At 41.2% G+C, this 20,935-nt stretch overlaps 2 protein-coding genes across 4 annotated transcripts in view; one reads left to right on the forward strand and one right to left on the reverse strand.

Moving 5' to 3' along the window:
- The window catches only part of LOC112220169 (rho guanine nucleotide exchange factor 28), a 111,233-nt gene extending 106,339 nt beyond the window's left edge, over positions 1-4,894 (reverse strand). Inside the window, exon 1 of one of the 2 annotated variants that reach the window (XM_042302503.1) lies at positions 4,645-4,894. The gene's annotated coding sequence lies outside the window, so the exon portion shown is untranslated. The remainder of the gene's footprint in view (positions 1-4,644) is intronic. The other variant, XM_042302504.1, reaches the window with a different exon arrangement.
- A 6,558-nt stretch (positions 4,895-11,452) lies between these two features.
- On the forward strand, positions 11,453-18,428 carry LOC112220168 (ankyrin repeat family A protein 2). 2 transcript variants are annotated; one of them, XM_024381849.2, is made up of 9 exons: positions 11,453-11,610; positions 12,254-12,626; positions 12,771-12,929; positions 13,078-13,161; positions 13,351-13,448; positions 16,205-16,330; positions 16,457-16,523; positions 16,791-16,871; positions 17,684-18,428. In XM_024381849.2, exons 2-9 carry the CDS (start codon positions 12,344-12,346, stop codon positions 17,737-17,739), a joined length of 954 nt encoding a protein of 317 aa, XP_024237617.1. In that variant the 5' UTR covers positions 11,453-11,610; positions 12,254-12,343; the 3' UTR covers positions 17,740-18,428. The 2 variants fall into 2 exon arrangements, with proteins under 2 accessions (XP_024237617.1, XP_024237618.1); XM_024381850.2 differs by having other exon boundaries at positions 13,078-13,143.
- Positions 18,429-20,935: the final 2,507 nt, after the last annotated feature.

Genomic DNA, 20,935 nt, shown 5'->3' on the forward strand with positions numbered 1-20,935 from the left:
CAGGACAGAGACAGCGTCAGAACCGGGTATCAAAGACAAACAAACAGAGATGACGGTATGCAAAGACAAACAAACATAATCCTGACAGCAGGAACAGACATCAAACTTCAGAAATGTAATCCTGCAGCAGGGAACAGACATCAAACAGGACAGAGACAGCATGTGAAGACAAACAAACTTCCTGAACAGACATCAAACAGACAGAGATATGCAAAGACAAACAAACATTAATTAGGGAACAGACATCAAACAGGACAGACAGCATCAGAAACTAAAGACAAACGAACATTAATCCTGACAGGAACAGACATCAAACAGGACAGAGACAGCGTCAGAACCGGGCATTAATCCTAACAGGAACAGACATCAAACAGGACAGATACTCAGTGCAAAGACAAACAAACATTAATCCTGACAGCAGGGAACAGACATTCAGAAATGAACATTAATTGGAGGAACATTTTGCAACCTTTTATATCTGCATAGACTGACAAACAAACATTAATGGACAGAGACAGCATCAGAACCGGGTATGCAGAGACAAATAAACATTAATCCTCATCAAACAGGACAACGACAGCATATGGTATGCAAGACAAAAAACACTAATCCTGACAGGGAACAGACATCAAACAGGACAGAGACAGTTATCAAAGACAAACAAACATTATTTCAAACAGGACAGAGACAGCGTCAGAAAATCCTAAGGACAGGTTGCAAAGACAGAATATGACAGCGACCGGGTATGTAAAGACAAACGAACATTAATCCTGACAGGGAACAGACATCAAACAGGACAGAGACAGCGTCAGAACCGGGTATGCAGAGACAAATAAACATTAATCCTGACAGGGAACAGTTACAGAGACAGCATCAGAACCGGGTAAAACAAACATTAATCCTAACAGCAGGGAACAGACATCAAACAGGACAGAGACAGCGTCAGAATATTGCAATGTCTGACAGGGAACAGACATCAAACAGGACAGAGACAGCCTCAGAACCCTATGCCCATCAGAACATGCAAAGACAAACGAACATTAATCCTGACAGCAGGGAACAGACATCCTCCTGAAAGACAAACAAACATTAATCCTGACAGGGAACAGACATGTGCAAAGACAAATGAACATTTCCTGACAGGAACAGACATTCCTGCAAAGACAAACAAACATTAATCCTGACAGGGAACAGACATAAAACAGACAGAGACAGCGTCAGAACTGGGTATGCAAAGACAAGTAAACATTAATCCTGACAGCAGGGAACAGACATCTGAACTGGGTATGCAAAGACAAACGAACATTAATCCTGACAGGGAACAGACATCAAACAGGACAGAGACAGCGTCAAAACTGGGTTGCAAAGACAAACGAACTCCTGACAGGGAACAGACTAACAAACAGCAGGGCATATCAAGACAGCCAGAACCGGGTATGCAAAGACAAACAAACATTAATCTATCAAACAGGACAGAGACACGTCAGAACCGGTATGCAAAGACAAACAAACATTAATCCTGACAGGAACAGACATCAAACTGGACAGAGACAGCGTCAGAACCGGATGCAAAGACAAACAACATTAATCCTGACAGCAGGGAACAGACATCAAACAGGACAGAGACAGCGTCAGAACCGGGTATGCAAAGACAAACAAACATGAATCCTAACAGCAGGAACAGACATCAAACAGGACAGAGACAGTGAACTGGGTATGAAATGTGGAAAAAAACATTATGCCTGACAGCAGGAACAGACATCAAACAGGACAGAGACAGCCAGAACTGGGGTCATCCAACAGGACCACATCAAAAGCAAATATTATTTCTCTATGCAAAGACAAAGTTGTCATCAGGGAAACAATTACATCCAGAAGTTGTTGACAGCAGGGAACAGACATCAAACAGGACAGAGAGACAGCATCAGAATGCATTTATGAACAGACATCAAGATAACCCATTCACCTGACAGCAGGGAACACATCAAACAGGACAGAACATGATAAAGACAAACCTTATCCAGTGAACAGACATAAAGACAGCAGAAATGACAAAAACAAATATTAATCCTGACAGGGAACAGACTACACAATGCAAAGACAAACAAACATTAATTAGGAACTGACAGAACCGGGTATTTTTTTGTCAGAACCGGGTATGTAAAGACAAACAAACATTAATCCTGCCATCAAACAGACAGAGACAGCATCGGTAAATGTAGCAGACAACTAACATTAATTGTCAGGGAACAGACATCAAAATGCAACAGCATGATGACAAATAAACATTAACAAAACAGACATCAAACAGGACAACGACAGCATCAGAACTTACGTAAAGAGTCCCGACAGGGAAATCCAACAGGAGAGACAGCATCAGAACCAGAAAGACAAAAACAAACATTAATCCAGCAGCAGAACAGACATGACAGCGTCAGAACCGGGTATGCAAAGCATTAATAGAATGACAATGTCAGAACTGGGTATGCAAAGAAACGAACTCCACCAGGGGACATCAAAAGCGACTCTGTAAAGACAAACGAACATTAAGACAGGGAACAGACATCCAGGACAGAGACAGTCAGAACCCAAAGACAAACGAACTCAGCAAGTCAGACACTAAAGACAAACAAACATTAAAACTGGTGCAAAGACAAATGAACATTAATTGACAGGGAACAGACATGTGCAAAGACAAACAAACATTAACCAAGGCAGCCTAATTTTGTCAGGACATTCAACATCATCCTTCTATAGACAAGGTAGTGCTTAAGAAGTCTGTGAGCTGAACTGCAATTGGCAGGAATGTCCACCAGAGTTGTTGCCAGAGAATGTAATGTTAATTTCTCCACCATAAGCTGCCTCCAACATCGTTTCAGAGAATTTGGCAGTACGTTCAACTGACCTCAAAACTGGTTAGCAAGTGTAACCACGCCAGCCCAGGACCTCCACATCCGGCTTCTTCACCTGCGGGATCGTCTGAGGAGTTTTTCTGTCTGTAATAAAGCCCTTTTGTTGGGGACAACTCATTCTGATTGGCTGTGCCTGGCCCCCTAGTGGGTGGACCTATGCCCTCCAAGGCCCACCAATGGCTGCACTCCTGCCCAGTCATGTGAAATCCATAGATTAGGGCCTAATTTATTTATTTCAATTGACTGATTACCTTATATGTACTGTAACTAAGTAAAATCTTTGAAATTATTGCATGTCGCGTTTATATTTTTGCTCAGTATATATAGCCAAGTTATCATTACTCGTTGTGCATTTATTATTACTTGAATTATTAATTGTTTAACTTTTCTATTATTTCTCTATTTTCTTTCTCTCTACATTGTTGGTCAGGGCCTGTAATGTAAGTAAGCATTTCACTGTTAGTCTCCACCTGTTTGTGATGAGCATGTGATGAATAAAATGTGATTTGATTCGATTTTTGTAGACAGTATAACCTATTAAAACTACGGCTTAACTGTTTGTGTTCCTCATAAGTGCTCCATTGGCTCACATTTTGCAACCTTTTATAAGATAGCTGATATGGAAATATGATGAATTTTATGGTTGTGGAAACGTTATCTATTTTATGTTATTAAGGAGCAGGTTTCAATAGAATATGCTACCTATTTTCCGACAGAACAACTACACAGATAAAACAATCATCTAACATTTCACTCTCATCATCATCCTCCCCCTCTCCCCCCATTCCCCTCCTCCTCCTCCCTCTCATCCTCCTTATTCCTTCCTCCCCTCATCATCCTTCTCCCCTCCTCCTCCCCCTCGTCCATATCCTTCTTCTACACCTCCTTTCCCTAACAATCATTATCATCTATCACCCCTCCCCTCCCTCTCCTCCTCCTCCTCCTCCTCCTTCCTCTCCAGTGAACCAGAGAATGTGGAAAATAACCTTCTCATGCCAGGTCAGTCCAGGCCACCAACAGGATATCATTTCATACGAGGAAGTGAAACAGCTCTTAGTTAATCAACAATACACACAATGCCTTATAAACACTTTCACTACACTCTCAAACATGGATCCTTATCCAGGCTAACAGAACCAATGACCTTCTCTAACAATACATTAGGAACTGACACATTTTTTTGTTATTGTATTGCATTCGTTACAAAGTGATGAACAAAAACCTGGTTGGACCTAAGTACCCAGAAAGAACAGCGCAGGATGTCAGTGGCAAATAACTGCAGAGGTATGGAAGAAACCTTGAGGGGAACTAGACTCTAGAGAGAGGGAGCCCAACCTCAGCAGTAGTCGACACTTTATTATACAGGTGTGATTATGTATTTATAAGGCATTGTATCATCAACATCATCCTTCTATAGACGCAGTCAGCTGAACTATGCCAATGTCCTATTGAAAGAGAAATGCTTGAATTTTGAGTGGCATCAGAAAGCTATGCAGAAAGCAAGTAACGTTCGTTCAGCATCTTCATCTTGTACCTCTATCCTCTGCTCTGCTCAACAACTTTTAGACATGTTAGATAATAGTGACTTATTTTCAAGAATCCCTTTCAAGAATCCCTTCATCAATGTTAACAAAGAGATATCGCCTACGTGTAGGCTTTGTTTCGATATTGTCTGGATATCTTTTTTGCAAGAGTAGGTGTAAAGCGCTAGTGTTCTCGGATGTGACATTACCTGAGTCGTCCGCAATCTGCAGTTAGACCTTGCTTCCTGTGTGGAAAGTTGAGCGACACTTTCCAATGTATTTTCTCCTAAAAGTCTGATGGTTTAGTCATTTCCCCAATAAGCAATGGTAAAAACAAAAAAACGGAGAAAAATAAGCGAATCTATTCTGTGAAGTCTTCCGTTCGGTAAGAAGAATGTAGTCAAACTTTATTTTTGGAGAAGTGGGTTTTCCAAAGCACGGCTGCCAGGCTTCGTTCAATCCGTCCTGTCCTCCACCCCGCGCCACGGTCCAGCCCCTCCTCTATCCGTGAAGAGGCAGGTCTCTCCTCGCCCGTTCACCGTCCACCGCGAGAGCCACAATAACACGGTCACGTGTCCACAGACCTGGATGAGATGGGAGAAATGACGCAACTTAATAGAACCCTTTTCATACACAGGTGAGGTTGTGATGAGTGGGAGTCTGTTTGCCATGTACATAGAATAAAATAGAATCGAATAGAATAATAGTATTGAATTTAATAGGTTCCCTTATCACTGCCTTCTGAAGAGACAATAGTCTTTTGAAAATGTTAAAACTGTTCCCAAAAACGGTTGTTTTTGTTACAGTAGCCTATTGCATGGTAAAATGGTAGCCTAATTAATAAGTAATAACATAAGAATTAATCTGTATATAACTGTTTATTTCCATGGGTAGCTGGATGAGTATGCAATCCAAAACACTAAATATGCATGGGTAGTGAATGTTGCACTTTCTATTGCTCTGCTTGGCCTTCCATAAGGTCCACTATAAGTGACCAGTCTTGGAGCCTCCAACCATACTGAAAACAGATATCTTGCTGTTCTCCACTAACTTGTTGCTGCACTCGTGTATACAAGGTCATACTCGTACTAGTGCCCATAGCAACAGGGGAGGAAATGAAATGGAGACCAAATGGAGTGCCCGCCTTTCCTGCTCTTTGGCCATTAACTAACATTGAGCAAATATCGAATGGAGAATATCTTTAGTTTAGGCTACAGCTCATAGGCAACAGCAACAGGAGCAGCAGTAAAACCATAAATGAACATCAGCCTATGAGTATTCCTACAACGCATAGGGGGGCTGGGGAAACAGTTGAAGACCAGGCAGAGACCACTGCAGTTGCAGTTGTGCTTCTCTTATACCCAGCATCTGAAAAATGAACTTTTTAAATATTTTTGTTTAAAGACAAAACTACACTTTCATATGTTGTTAGTACAATCAGATTTGCCAACTCATTGTATGAGACACGTTCAATAGCAAAAAGTTTAGTTCAGTTACGTCATGAACTCGATTCAAGTGCCGACATGTCAAATTGGTCTATACTGTCCCCCAGTGGTCATTAGATGACATCATATACTGGGATCAAATGCCCTAGCTGCAGATATACCCCCATTTACCCAACACCTGTACAACCTTGAGTAAAGACCTTGGGTAAAAACTGAAATTTAGATCAATTTAACTTCATCTTACATCCATTGACATGTTTTATTTTTTATTAAGGTTAAATAAATTAAGACATGTTTATGTTATCCACATGTATTTGTCATACACTATTTAAAAAACACAGTTCTCTATTAGCCTGGGTCCCAGTTGGTTTCTGCATCAGCAAAATGTTGGTTTTGTTGACACATCCACAGTATATTGTGGTTGTGGCATCTTCCAGACACATACATGAGTGTGCACCAATAATCAGATTTAACGTCATTCTGTTACGCAGGGTGGAGTAGGTGAACCCAAGTGCAGACTCAGACGAGGAGACAGTGATGAGGTATTTATTGAAAAGTGATGGATGGGGGGGGTGCAGGCCAGGGGATGCTCGGGCGTGTAACAGGGAACCAGGAACTGAGGCTGCGGCTGGTGCAAAGGAAGCAGGGGCAGGGTAAGCAGGTCCGAGGCGGAATCCAAGGAAGCATTAGAGCGGAGGTCCAGGGCAGGGAAGCAGGACTTACGAGACAATGGGATTGGCGACAGGGACCGGAGTCAGAGCGAACTAAACTGTGGTGGAGAGAAAAGCAGGATCAGGTTAAGGAAACCAGGCACCACAAGATAATAAGCTCTATGCAGGCACAACTGGCTTGCCCTGCAGACTGACTGAGCAGAGGCTATAATCTGACAGCATAGAAGTGGCAGGGCTATTTATAGAGGTCTTGATTATGAAACAGGTTGCAGCTGGTGGGGATCTGCTCTGACTCCAGCACACCTGTCTCCCCTCACACAATCAGATACACCCACACAGAGGGAGAGAGCACTGGGGGTGTGGCAGCAGGTTAGGGAGACACAGGATGAGAATTAGAGGGCGTGGCAGGGGCAGATGTAACACATTCAGTCTGGTAGAGGGTTGCGGTTAACTCTGCATCATTCAGTCAGGTAGAGTGTTGCGGTTAACCAGACATCATTCAGTCTGGTAGAGGGGTGCGGTTAACTCGGCATCCTTCTTTCAATAGCTAAGCGGCAGGTAGCCTAGTGGTTAAGAGTGTTGGGCCAGTAACCCAAAAGGTTGTTGGTTTGAATCCCAGAGCCGACTAGGTGAAAAATCTGTCACTGTGCCCTTGATCAAGGCACTTAACCCAAATTGCTCTAGATAAGCGTACCTGCTAAATGACTCAAATGTTAGCTGAGTTAATATGCAAGTCAGTAGGCTATTCTGTAGATGGTGTATGAGTTATGATCACAGCAGGACGGCAGACTTATCATGTGACTGTCCATCGCATGCTGGGGAAATAAGGTGACTCGGGCGTGTGATAAGTGACATCGATTTTGGAGCGAGGTGATTTGCTCCATGCAATTGAAAGGAAGCTTTTTATCCTGCTGACCCCCTGGTGTCCCGTACTGCGCCAGTGGCAGGCCACAACCCCTGATCTCCCTCATTAGAGACTCTGAAAACAAACAGACAACTAAACAACAGTACAAAAGAGGATCCGGTGATGGTGCAATTGGTTCATTAACTTAATTGAAACAGTGTAAAAGCTATCCCTATCTCTCTTGGGATGCTGTACATTTTTATTCATAGAAGGCTGGAAAAGAAACCATTTCTCTCATTCTCAACTTTTCGTATTCAGACTTATTTTAGACCTACAAGGCTTTTTTTCATTGATCAGACAGCATGTTATAAGTGTATGGAATATATTGTGTATGAAATAGTTGACTTCTGACCTAAAGTTCACGTTTTTCATTCATGTAGGGGTAATCGGTTTTCAAGTAGTGGTAATCTCTACTTTAGACATGCACAATATGCCTTGGATGAACAGTGTTTTTCACTTTAAAATGAGGTGTGAGGCCTCAAGTGAAACTACAGTGATACATCATTGTGAGGGCATTGTTATAATATTTGCTTTATTTGTGTGTAAGCATGCAGAAAGAGAAAATATGCACAAACAGCAAACAGGTTAGAGGTTACTTAATGTATGTCCATAGTGGAGATTATGGGCCTAATGAAATGCATAAATACTCCAGGGGCCTGAAAACAGTTTTCATCCAGCACAGCAGCAAAGCCTAATCATGTAGTCAGGAAATCTCCACTTTGCAGCAGCTTTGCAGACCTAAAAATAAACAATGAAAGCAAGGCCACATAAGAAATAGAAGTCAACCAACACTCAATAGAAGGTGAAACGGATCTATTAAATCTACCATGGCTTACTTTCCTAGAGAGGCATCTTCTGGTTAAGAGGAAATGATGTAGCCTAATGAATGTGTCATTGACTATTTAATATGTCTTATGATTTGCATACAGTTAGTTTCAGGAAGGCGTAATACCAGTAACACCCAGACATTGTTGTGACAAAACACCTGACTAGAATGGGTTGTTAACAAACTATACAGTGACCACATCTCAATGGTCAATTAAAATACAAACTATTCACCATGACCATACAAAACAATCTGTATTACTCAGACATAAACAACCCAGAGAAAGAAAGCTGTGATATGATATATGTTGATAGTTGCTTGATTTAGCTGTTGATCCTTTGTATCAAATCAGATTTCCACAGACAGAGAAATCCAATAATACTTATTGTCTATAGGCCTATTGATCCCTGACCAAAACTAGTAACCATGCCTTGCAAAAATGTTATTCAATTATTCATACATTTTATGAGCTAAGTGAGCTGCATTGTAAGTGCCCTAGCCATATCAAGTCAAGCGTTATTTGTCACATGCACCGAATACAACAAGTGCAGACCTTACCGTGAAATGAAATACAAGTTAAGGGCTTGTATTTACCGTGAAATACAAGCCCTTAACCAACAGTGCAGTTCAAGAAGAGTTAAGAAGATATTTACCAAATAAACTAAAGTAAAAAATAATCAAATTTAACACAATAAAATAACAATAACGAGGATATATACAGGGCTACCGGTACCGAGTCAATGTGCGGGGTACAGATTAGTTGAGGTAATTTTTATATGTAGGTAGGGGTGAAGTGACTATGCATAGATAATAAACAGCGAGTAGCAGCAGAGTACAAAACAAATGGAGAGGGGAGGGGTCAATGTAAATAGAAATAGTCTGGTGGCCATTTAGTAAATTGTTCAGCAAAGTTGTTCGGAAAGTATTCTGACCCCTTGACTTTTTCCACAATTTGCTTACATTACAGCCTTACTTAAGAATGTATTACTTTTTTTGCTACATCAATCTACACATAATATCCCATAATGACAAAGTGAAAAGAGGTTTTAATATGTTTTTGCAAATGTATTAAAAACTGAAATATCACATTTATATAAGTATTCAGACCCTTTGCTATGAGACTCTAAATTGAGCTCAGGTGCATCCTGTTTCCATTGATCATCCTTGAGATGTTTCTACAACTTGATTAAAGTCCACCTGTGGTAAATTCTATTGATTGGACATGATTTGGAAAGGCACACACCTATCTATATAAGGTCCCACAGTTGACAGTGCAAGTCAGAGCCAAAACCAAGCCATAAGGTCGAAGGAATTGTCCGTATAGCTCCAAGACCGGATTGTGTTGAGGCACAGATCTGGGGAAGGGACCCAACAAATGTGTGCAGCATTGAAGGTCCCAAAGAACAGTGGCCTCCATCATTCTTAAATGGAAGAAGTTTGGAACCACCAAGACTCTTCCTAGAGCTGGCCATCTGGCCAAACTGAGCAATCAGGTGAGAAGGGCCTTGGTCAGGGAGGTGACCAAGAACCTGATGGTCACACTGATAAAACTCTAGAGTTGCTCTGTGGAGATGGGAGAACCTTCCAGAAGAACAACCATCTCTGCAGCACTCCACCAATCAGGCTTTTATGGTGGAGTGGCCAGATGGTAGTGGCCAGACGGCAACCACTCCTCAGTAAAAGGCACATGACAGCCTACTCTGAGTTTGCCAAAAGGCACCTAAAGACTCTCAGACCATGAGAAACACGATAATCTTGTCTGATTAAACCAAGATTTAACTCTTTGGCCTGAATGCCAAGCGTCATGTCTGGAGGAAACCTGGCACCATCCCTACGGTGAAGCATGGTGGTGGCAGCACAACCTGCTTTAGAGCGTTCAGGACCTCAGACTGAGACGAAGGTTCACCTTCCAACAGGACAAAGACCCTAAACACACAGCCAAGACAACACAGGTGTGGCTTCGGGACAAGTCTTAATGTCCTTGAGTGGCCCTCCCAGAGCCTGGACTTGAACACTGATCGAACATCTCTGGAGAGACCTGAAAATAGCTGTGCATCCAACCTGACAGGGCTTGAGAGGATCTGCAGAAGGAATGGGAGAAACTTTCCAAATACAGGTATGCCAAGCTTGTAGCGCCATACCCAAGAAGACTCAAGGCTGTAATCGCATAGTAAATGCATAGTAAATACTAGCGGTTGGAATAGAGAGATGTGCCCCAAATTCCCTGATCTGGACAGGGGTCTGGCTGTAAAAACACCTGGACAAAAACAAAAGTGAACAGTGGTTAATTTAAGCATACACTCTAATGCAGGACTTGACAGATTAGAGCAAAATATTTGTCATATCCCCCTAAATCAGATGAGCATTTTGCAACTTTGACCAGTGAAGGGGAACCTCCTGACCGCCTCAAACAAATGCGTAATTACAGATTATTCAAGCAGAAATGACACACTTCAAATGGCAAGATTAACAGATTTTGCAGCACAAAGGAAACACTTAAAATAGCAAGCTGGGTCAATGCATGTTTTTAATTTGATCTGAATGGTACCATATACATGCATACATACTGTACCTTTCCCACTCCATTTTAGAACGAAATTAGCAACATAACATTTAACAAATCAAAGATTAAATAAACACCTACCACACTTCTGCCTGGTTCTATTTTCCTTGATAAATTTAATAATGAAACATTTCATTTGATACATGTAGGTCAAGGAAAATATGTCATTAGTGTTCTAAAGAACCTGTGGACTTGGAAAAATAACTTTGCATAAACCAACTTTTAGCATTTGACCAAACTGTGATCTAGTCTCTAGTCTCACAGCAGTGTAACCGGTGTGAGTGTAGCCCAATCTATTATTCAACATTTTGTATTAAAAGGGATTAAACAAACACTGCAAAATGTCATGGTAACTTTAATTCAACATGATTCGGGTTTTTGGCACTGACACAGGTAAAAACACAGGTCCCCTAGGCCTCAACGATTTTGATGCATAGGCCTACATGGGGCCTTTTGGAAATATCAATATTCTACCCACATTTTTAGTCCGTAGCCTGTATCTAATTTAGAGGTGGAGTTATTTTAGTGTAATTCATTTAACCAATTCATCCATTAATTTAAGTTAAAATACAAAAATCTACTAGAATAAATAATTGTTTTCTGAATAGCATCGTTCACCCATACCTTTACAATTAAATCTGTCACATGTGGAGAAAAAAAATATTGACCTGAAGAAACTGCTCATGCGCGAGAAACATCAAAACAAGCACAAAGCCAGCTGTCAAATCGTTGCAATACCGGCGAACATTACACAATGTGTTACTAGGTAAGATATCATTATGTATTATTGTGACTCACCTTACTACGGTTTCATTTGTGCTTGTAATCAGTACGTTAGTTTGCTTTTAAGGGATTCTGCTGGGTCTGTTAGCTAGCTAACCATGCTAGCTAGCTAACACTAAGCCAGAAAGACAGAAATACTTCAGACTTGGTTAGCTAGTTAGCTCTCGTTCACCCAAGAGGGCATATCTTGGGCTAGTTAACAATAACGTTAGCTAGACAGTTGGGTTTCGTAAGTCGAACAGAATTTGGTTGAAGGTCCAAGAATTAGCTAGCTAGCTCTTTTAAAACTAGCAAGTTGCATAGACAATGCTAGTCTCAACCTATGCGGAATACAAGCTTTCGAACTTGTTTGTGCACGCATGTTATTATTTAGGAATGATCATTGTCTGTTAACTTACAACCCCACTCTCTCCTGTTGGATTTATGCATAACATCACTAACGTTACCCCTTTTTTGTTATTTTAATTGTTGACACTTAGACAGTAGTAATTCATGATTGTTGTAGTATTAAATATTATTTTTTTTACAAAAGAGATCAGCTTTACATGCTTAAATTGATGACATCGGCACACACTAACTTGAATTAACGTTACAACATTCTGATATTGCTTTTGTATCCATTCAAGGCTTTTAGACACATCTTCTATTGGAGACCGGATGTGGTGATCAAAGTGTTTATTTACCAGATAGATCACATCCACCCAGCGCAGAGGGTCATGGACACAGGTTCAGTAGTAGGTAGGACCAGTTCGGTCTCCGAAGAGATGGAGGGGATATGTGTGATGCCAGATATGAGCAACATCAAGTCGGAACACCCGGGTGGGAGTGTGGACGACACAGGTGCACAGAACGTGGCCATGGGGATCAAGTTCATCCTGCCCAACCGCTTTGATATGAACGTGTGCTCAAGGTTCGTCAAGTCGCTCAACGAGGAGGACAGCAAAAACATCCAGGACCAGGTCAATTCTGACTTGGAGGTGGCGTCTGTTTTATTTAAAGGTACCAACTGACTACCAAGTGTTGATGCACTCTTTATTTGTATTACAATGTGATTTCAATATTTGACCCCAGAAAATCAGAGGAGATATTTTGCTCCTCAATTGATCTGAGCTGTTGATGCTATATCTCTTTTGCCTCTTTCAGCCGAGTGTAATATTCAGACGTCGCCCTCACCAGGGATACAAGTGCGTCATGTTTACACCCCATCCACCACCAAACACTTCTCCCCCATCAAACAGTCGACAACACTCACCAACAAGCACCGTGGAAACGAGGTGTCCTCCACTCCTCTTCTGGTCCACTGTAAGTACCTGAGCTCATCCTAAACTAAAAAAGTTTGTCACATGTCACTTACCCTCTTAAACATAGACTACAACCTAAAATGTACTTGACTCTAACATTGAATTATGGCTGCTTGACCTCTGACATGTGACTTATGCTTTCTTTCCAGCCCTGTCCATTCACCAGCTGGCAGCACAGGGAGAAATGGTGTTCTTGGCCAGCAGGATTGAACAAGGTGGCAATGTCCCTCAGGGTGGAGTTGTATTTATATCTGTTTGTTAATGGTATATTGATGTTGGGCTCGCTACAACCATGAACAGTCACATAATTAACAGTTGGTAAGATAAGAATAACATTTACTCAAATGTCTAAAGGGCTTCACAGGTTGACTAGAAATATGTGAAACATGTTACTGACCGCTTTGATGTTTGTATCGCTGTAGAGACAGTGATTAACCTGCAGGATGAGGAAGGCTTCACCCCCCTGATGTGGGCCGCAGCACACGGACAGATAGCTGTCGTAGAGTTCCTGCTCCAGAACGTAAGAACAATAACATGTTGAGAGATGCACTATACACCACCGTTCAAAGGTTTGGGGTCACTTAGAAATGTCCTTGTTTTTGAAAGAAAATCACTTTTTTTTCTTTCCATTAAAATAACATAAAATTGATCAGAAATACAGTGTAGACATTGTTAATGTTGTAAATGACTATTGTAGCTGGAAATTGCTTTTTTTAAAATGGAATTTCTACATCAGTGTACAGAGGCCCATTATCAGCAATCATCACTCCTGTGTTCCAATGGCATGTTGTGTTAACTAATCAAATGTTATAATTTTAAAAGGCTAATTGATCATTAGAAAACCAAAGAGGACAAATATATTAGTGTCTAGTTTGAGAAACGGACACCTCACAAGTACTCAACTGGCAGCTTCATTCAATTGTACCCGCAAAACACCAGTCTCAACGTCAACAGTGAAGAGGCGACTCCTGGATGCTGGCCTTCTAGGCAGAGTTGCAAAGAACAGCTCTAGTTCACCCAAGAGCGGGCCTATCTTGGGCTAGCTAACAATAACGTTAGCTAGACAGTTGAGTTTCGTCTTTATTATTTCCTTAGACGTATTAGCTAACTATCAGTAATCGTAAGTCCGACAGGGATTCTGGCCTTCTAGGCAGAGTTGCAAAGAAAAAGCCCAATCTGACTGGCCAATAGAAAAGATTAAGATGGGCAAAATAACAAACACTGGACAGAGGAACTCTGCCTAGAAAGCCAGCATCCCGGAGTCGCCTCTTCACTAACGTTGAGACTGGTGTTTTGAGGGTACTATTTAATGAAGCTACTCCCTTCACAGAAAAGTGCAAATTGGCCCTAACCAGAATAGAAAGAGGAGTGGGAGGCTCTGGTGCACAACTGAGCAAGAGGACAAGTACATTAGTGTCTAGTTTGAGAAACCAATGCCTTACAAGTCCTCAACTGGCAGCTTCATTAAATGGAACCCGCAAAACACCAGTCTCTGTTTCTGGACATTTTGAGCCTGTAATCGAACCCACAAAAGCTGATGCTCCAGATACTCAACTAGTCTAAAGGACAGTTTTATTGATTCTTCAATCAGAAACAACAGTTTTCAGCTGTGCTAACATAATGGCAAAAGGGTTTTCTAATGATCAATTAGCCTTTTAAAATGATAAACATGGATTAGCTAACACAACATGCCATTGGAACACAGGAGTGATGGTTGCTGATAATGGGCCTCTGTACGCCTATTGAGATATTCCATAAAAATATCTGCCATTTCCAGCTGCAATTGTCATTTACAACATTAACAATATCTACACTGTATTTCTGATCAATTTGATGTTATTTTAATGGACCAAAAATGTGCTTTTCTTTCAAAAACAAGGACATTTCTAAGTGACCTCCAACTTTTGAAGTGGTGTATATACAGTGGTGTATATACAAAAGTATGTGGACACGCCTTCAAATGAGTGGATTTGGCTATTTCAGCCACACCCGTTGCTGACAGGTGTAGAAAATGGAGCACACAGCCATGCATCTCCATTGACAACATTGGCAGTAGAATTACCTTACTGAACAGCTCAGTGACTTTCAACGTGGCAATGCCATAGAATGCCACCTTTACAATAAGTCAGTTCGTAAAATGTCAGCCCTGCTAGAGCTGCCCTGGTCAACTAAGTGCTGTTATTGTGAAGTGGAAAGTCTAGGAGTAACAATTGATCAGCCGCAAAGTGGTAGACCACACAAGGTCACAGAGTGGGACCGCCTAGTGCTGAAGCACATAAACATTGTCTATCCTTGTTTGCAACACTCACTACCGAGTTCCAAACTGCCTCTGGAAGCAACGTCAGCACAAGAACTGTTCGTCGGGAGCTTCATGGAATGGGTTTCCATGGCTGAGCAGCCACACAAGCCTAAGATCACCATGCACAATGGCAAGTGTCGGATGGAGTGGTGTAAAGCTTGCCACCATTGGACTCTGGCGCAGTCATCTGGCAGTCCGATGGACGAATCTTGGTTTGGCGAATGCTACCTGCCTGAATGCATAGTGCCAACTGTAAAGTTTGGTGGATGAGAACTAATGGTCTGTGGCTGTTTTTCATGGTTCGGGCTAGGCCCCTTAGTTCCAGTGAAGGGAAATTATAACGCTACAGCATACAATGACATTATAGACGATTCTGTGCTTCCAACTTTGTGGCAACAGTTTGGGGAAGGCCCTTTCCTGTTTCAGCATGACAATCCCCCAGTACCAAAAGCGAGGTCCATACAGAAATAGTTTGTCAAGATTGGTGTGGAAGAACTTGACTGGCCTGCACAGAGTCATAACCTCAACCCCATCAAACACCTTTGGGATGGATTGGAACGTTGACTGCGAGCCAGACCTAGTACCCCAACATCAGTGCCTGACCTCACTAATGCTTGTGGTGAATGGAAGCAAGTCTCTGCTGCAATGTTCCAACATCTAGTGGAAAGCCTTCCCAGAAGAATGGAGGCTGTTATAGCTGCGAAGAGGGGACCAACTCCATATTAATGCCTACGATTTTGGAATGAAATGTTGGGCAAGCAGGTGTCCACATACTTTTGGTGATGTAGTGTAACAACTCAGCAAATTACTATTTCAGAGATATGCAGCATTCAGTCAGATACTGTTACCTAAAATGTACATAAGACAGGAAAACACCACAAATGACATTAACATACTGTATGCAGTATGTATTGTTGAATCCGTTTAGCCCAGATGCTTTTCTCACCAATGGTCTCTTCCATGTCCTCTTCCTTTAGGGAGCGGACCCCAACCTGTTGGCTAAAGGCAGAGAGAGCGCTCTGTCTCTGGCCTGCAGCAAGGGATACACAGACATCGTGAAGATGCTCATCGACTGTGGCGTGGATGTCAATGAATATGACTGGGTAGGAATGTTACATCAGGATTTTCATCTGTATTCTTGTGTATGGCTTAATTTTAATGTACAGTATGTCAAACCAATCATAGAGCAACATTTGTTCCTGTTGAAGATTTCACTCTTACGGTTTCAGAACGGAGGGGTTCCCGTTCTCTACGCTGTCCATGGAAACCATTTGCGTTGTGTGGAAATTCTCCTCGGTAAGAACTGCCTGACTGAGGGGCAGGAGCATGTACAGTAAGAAATGAAGCCCTGACTGACCTTCCATTCAGCAGACTTACTGTCGCATTGGTGGCAACTGTCACTTTCTAGATGAATGATGATTCTATGACTTTTATTAACTGAGACAATATGTTGTGTTAAAAGCTTGGTCTGCACTGATTTTGATGAGATATGTTGCTTATATTTAGGCTGTGTTGATCCAGGCAGGTCTGTAATCTGACATCTTCCATCCTTTCCTGTCACAGAAAGTGGCGCCGACCCCACCATTGAGTCTGACTCTGGCTTCAACGCTATGGATATGGCTGTGGCAATGGGCCATAGGAATGGTATACAAATATGCATCTCATACAGGTCATATTTAGGCTATATACTTCTCATCATGAAGAACAAGTTCAAATATCATGACTAAAGAGGTCTTGTAGTCTAGCCATACATACATAAAGTGGAAATATAGCATTTATTTATTTGTGTTATGCCCGGTCTACTTTCATGATGATATTGTGCAGCGAGATTACTATCTTGGAATATGTTTAAAGAAATACAAGGGTATTTGGTGAGTTCCTTCTAGTCCGTGTATAACAGTAATCCCTGCCCTGCCCTCCCCCCCACATCCCCTCTTCCACAATCAGATTTCTGTGTTTTGATACAATTATGCAAATGAGGCCATCTTAACAGGATCTCCTCTGATTCTAACAGTCTGGTCCACTCGTTCCACTAGGATCAGAAGTAAACTTTTTTTATATAGTGCTGTGTATGCCAAGGATAAACATGTCATCTGTTATGGTATCAGATCCCACTTTACAAACCATGCTCAAAATAAGCCCAGTAGCTGTTAAGATTTCATGACTTGGATGTTTGTCCTATGGTATGAACAGAGATTTAACGTTTAAAATGCTGGTATTTTGGCGCTGTAATTCAATGATATTTTCTCAGTTTGAGGATAGCTTTAACTAACTAGCATTCCTATTTACATTTAATGAACCCTACCAGATACTTGCCTTTTTTGTTTGCTCAATACTCACCAAACGTTCAGACATTTTGCTTTTAATTTTTTCTAACTTCTAAAACCTCCATTTTTGCATGATGTCTCTGTGCAGTAGTAGGCTATGGCTGAAACATGTCTCTCTTCTCTGACCAGTTCAACAGGTGATGGAGGCCCACTTACTGAAGCTGCTGATGGGGATCAGAGAGTAACCCTTTAACCTGGGGCACAAGAGGAGGGACTGCCTGTGAATGGAAATACAGTGGACACCATAAAGAAAAAAGAATTAAGGCTGAGGATGATTGTGGATCATGTTGAGACTTATCTGTTAGGGTGAAGCACAGGTGTAAATGGTTTTGATGAAGCATGTGAGTATTTATGGAGACATGCAACTCAAATGTGTCAGTTTCAGGCCGCCGTTCTGGGTAGATGCCCTTTTCTTTGAGTTTAGTTTGTTATGATGTAAATAAGTTTTGAGCCAAATGCTAATGTAAAAGTAGTGCTTAAACCCGTCTGCTGTAATCATGCATTGATATCAATGGAAGATTTTTGTTAAAGTGCACAATTTTCATTTGAGAATTTTGCTCAAGTAACGGGTAAACACTATAAAGTTGGGATGAAATTAAGTAGGTCAAATGGATTGCTTTGGGAAAAATGTGTGGATGCTTCTGTAGGTAAAATGTTTTAATTTGTTTTTGTTTATGACTGACTTACATTGGAGCAAATTAGTTGTTTTCAAGGAAAAAAGAAACCGCACATTGCTCTTGATAGTATCACTGATATTTAATAAGCTTACATATCGGCCCCACGGCCCTCGTCAGGGCTTTTGTTTTTCTTTTTTAAATTAGGACTAAGGTAGAAATCTAAGGTAGAAAGGTCATTAAAGTGTACTGAGACTGGATAATCCCTGTCGTTTCTCCTGATTGAACTTCTAAGTTCACTAATTCTCTGTTTGAGAGAGCGGGAGGTTTTACGACATAGCAGAGCCCACATGGACATTTAATAATGTAAATAACATGGGTGGTGGAACACGTAATGATGTAATTTATTTGGAACTGTTTTCCTGTGTGTGGGTGGCAGAAATATTCACACTTCATCATATTGTTGCACTGTGCGCATCCTCTGCAATCAAAATGGTAAAAAAAGAAACAGCTTAAACAAGAGCACTTTCTCAAGCAAAAATGTTGCTAGGACTGTCTGGGAGTAATCTAAGTGGGGAGGGGGAAACTAGACGTTATTGGCAGAGAGGTTTGGAACTACTTCTTATTCCATTAATGGATTTACTGCCTGGTGATGTCATAGGCAGGCAAAAACTCCATCCCACCAAAACAGGCTGAAATTTCAGGTAGTCTTTTCAAACAACTCTTACACTACAATTGCATAATTTTCACAGTATTATTCTGACCTCAATGTGGAAAGATATATTAAACACAGGAAAATAGTAATGCATCATAGCTACAATAAAGACTACAGTAAGAAGATGGGCAGAAACTGGTTATCCGATAAAATCCTTGATACCACTTCGCTACCTAAGCTCATGCGCAGAAACACGTTATTGGGTTGTGCCTCGCGCAAGTGCATGCCGTCAAGTCAAAGGCACTCAAATAAAATTGTATTGGTCACATGCACATAATGCTTGTGTTCATAGCTCCAGTGCAGTAGTATCTAACAAAACAAAGTTGCTTTGGAGCTAGAAGCAGAGCTGCCATGTCTGTCGTCATCTCCTTGTTTTTTACGAAAAAGTTTGTCACTTTTTTAAAACGTATTTTTATTTATTATTTTACCTTTATTTAACTAGGCAAGTCAGTTAAGAACAAATTCTTATTTTCAATGACGGCCAAGGAACAGTGGGTTAACTGCCTGTTCAGGGGCAGAACGACAGATTTGTACCTTGTCAGCTCGGGGATTTGAATTTGCAACCTTCCGGTTACTAGTCCGACGCTCTTACCACTAGGCCTGAACGTACTTTGGTGCGAAATTTTCAAATCAATCCCAGTACTTTACCGAGGTTGGGGTAATAACATGTTCAAATACTTTAAACATTGTCTCGATTGTAGGTTGTGCCTTTAAATTGTGAAAATTAACGAAGGAAGAATTTGTGATTTCTCTCATTGACTTCTCAAACCCCGGCCTGGTCTGCTTGTCAAGCGTTCCCGGGAGTCTCGTGATGTTGCACCTCGGTTTAAAAACTCAATGTACTAGATAGGATAACACACTATTACATTTCATAACATTTAAACTATTACCTGCACTCCAGATCGTCAAATCAGTCAATATATGGTATGGGCATATTTGTTTAGAACACATTCATCTGTTTATATCATGACAAAGTATATATTACGCTTAGATGTGCTCAATCTAAACTGCACCAAATTATTCCATTTAATTTCCCCTAAAAATACCATCTCGGGCCGTTGTTGCCATACCAACGTACTCTGCACTCACTCTGGACAGAGACGAACTGTAAACTGAACTCTTGAGATACTCTTAAATGTGTTTAGGCGATTATACAGCAAGCAAGTTACATAACATGCTGATTTTGATTTACAGTTGAAGTCAGAAGTTTACATACACTTAGGCGGGGAGTCATTAAAACTCGTTTATTAACCATTCCACAAATGTCTTGTTAACAAACTATAGTTTTGGCAAGTCGGTTGGGACATCTACTTTGCGCATGACACAAGTAATTTTTCCAATAATTGTTTACAGAGATTATTTCAATATATAATAATTCACTATAATTCACTGTATCAGAATTCCAGTGGGTCAAACGTTTACATACACTAAGTTAACTGTGCCTTTAAACAGCTTGTAAAATTCCAGAAAATGATGTCATGGCTTTAGAAGATTCTGATTCTGACACCATTTGAGTCAATTGGAGGTGTATTTCAAGGCCTACCTTCAAACTAAGTGCCTCTTTGCTTGACATCATGGGAAATCAAGACCTCAGAAAAAAAAATGGAGACCTCCACAAGTCTGGTTCATCCTTGGGAGCAATTTCCAAACGCCTGTAGGTATCACATTCATCTGTACAAAGAATAAGTACGCAAGAATAAACACCATGGTACCACGCAGCCGTCATGCCGCTCAGGAAGGAGACCTGTTCTGTCTCCTAGAGATGAATGTACTTTGGTGCGTAAAGTGCAAATCAATCCCAGAACAGCAAAGGACCTTGTGAAGATGCTGGAGGAAACCGGTACAAAAGTATCTATATCCACAGTAAAACGAGTCCCATCTCGACATAAACTGAAAGGCCGCTCAGCAAGGAAGAAGCCCCTGTTCCAAAACCGCCATAAAAAGCCGGACTACGGTTTGCAACTCTACATGGGGACAAAGATCATACTTTTTGTCCTCTGGTCTGATGAAAGAAAAATAGAACTGTTTGGCCATAATGACCATTTATGTTTG

The sequence above is a fragment of the Oncorhynchus tshawytscha genome, linkage group LG20 (genome assembly GCF_018296145.1).
Source record: "Oncorhynchus tshawytscha isolate Ot180627B linkage group LG20, Otsh_v2.0, whole genome shotgun sequence".
NCBI classification, from domain to species: domain Eukaryota; kingdom Metazoa; phylum Chordata; class Actinopteri; order Salmoniformes; family Salmonidae; genus Oncorhynchus; species Oncorhynchus tshawytscha.

Bases quoted from the DNA above. Each gene is read 5' to 3' on its own strand.
- LOC112220168 (XM_024381849.2), top strand. From the start codon at position 12,344: ATGGACACAGGTTCAGTAGTAGGTAGGACCAGTTCGGTCTCCGAAGAG. The intron at 13,162-13,350 runs GTGGAGTTGTAT...GTATCGCTGTAG, and splicing joins AGGTGGCAATGTCCCTCAGG to AGACAGTGATTAACCTGCAG. The intron at 16,331-16,456 runs GTAGGAATGTTA...TTACGGTTTCAG, and splicing joins ATGTCAATGAATATGACTGG to AACGGAGGGGTTCCCGTTCT.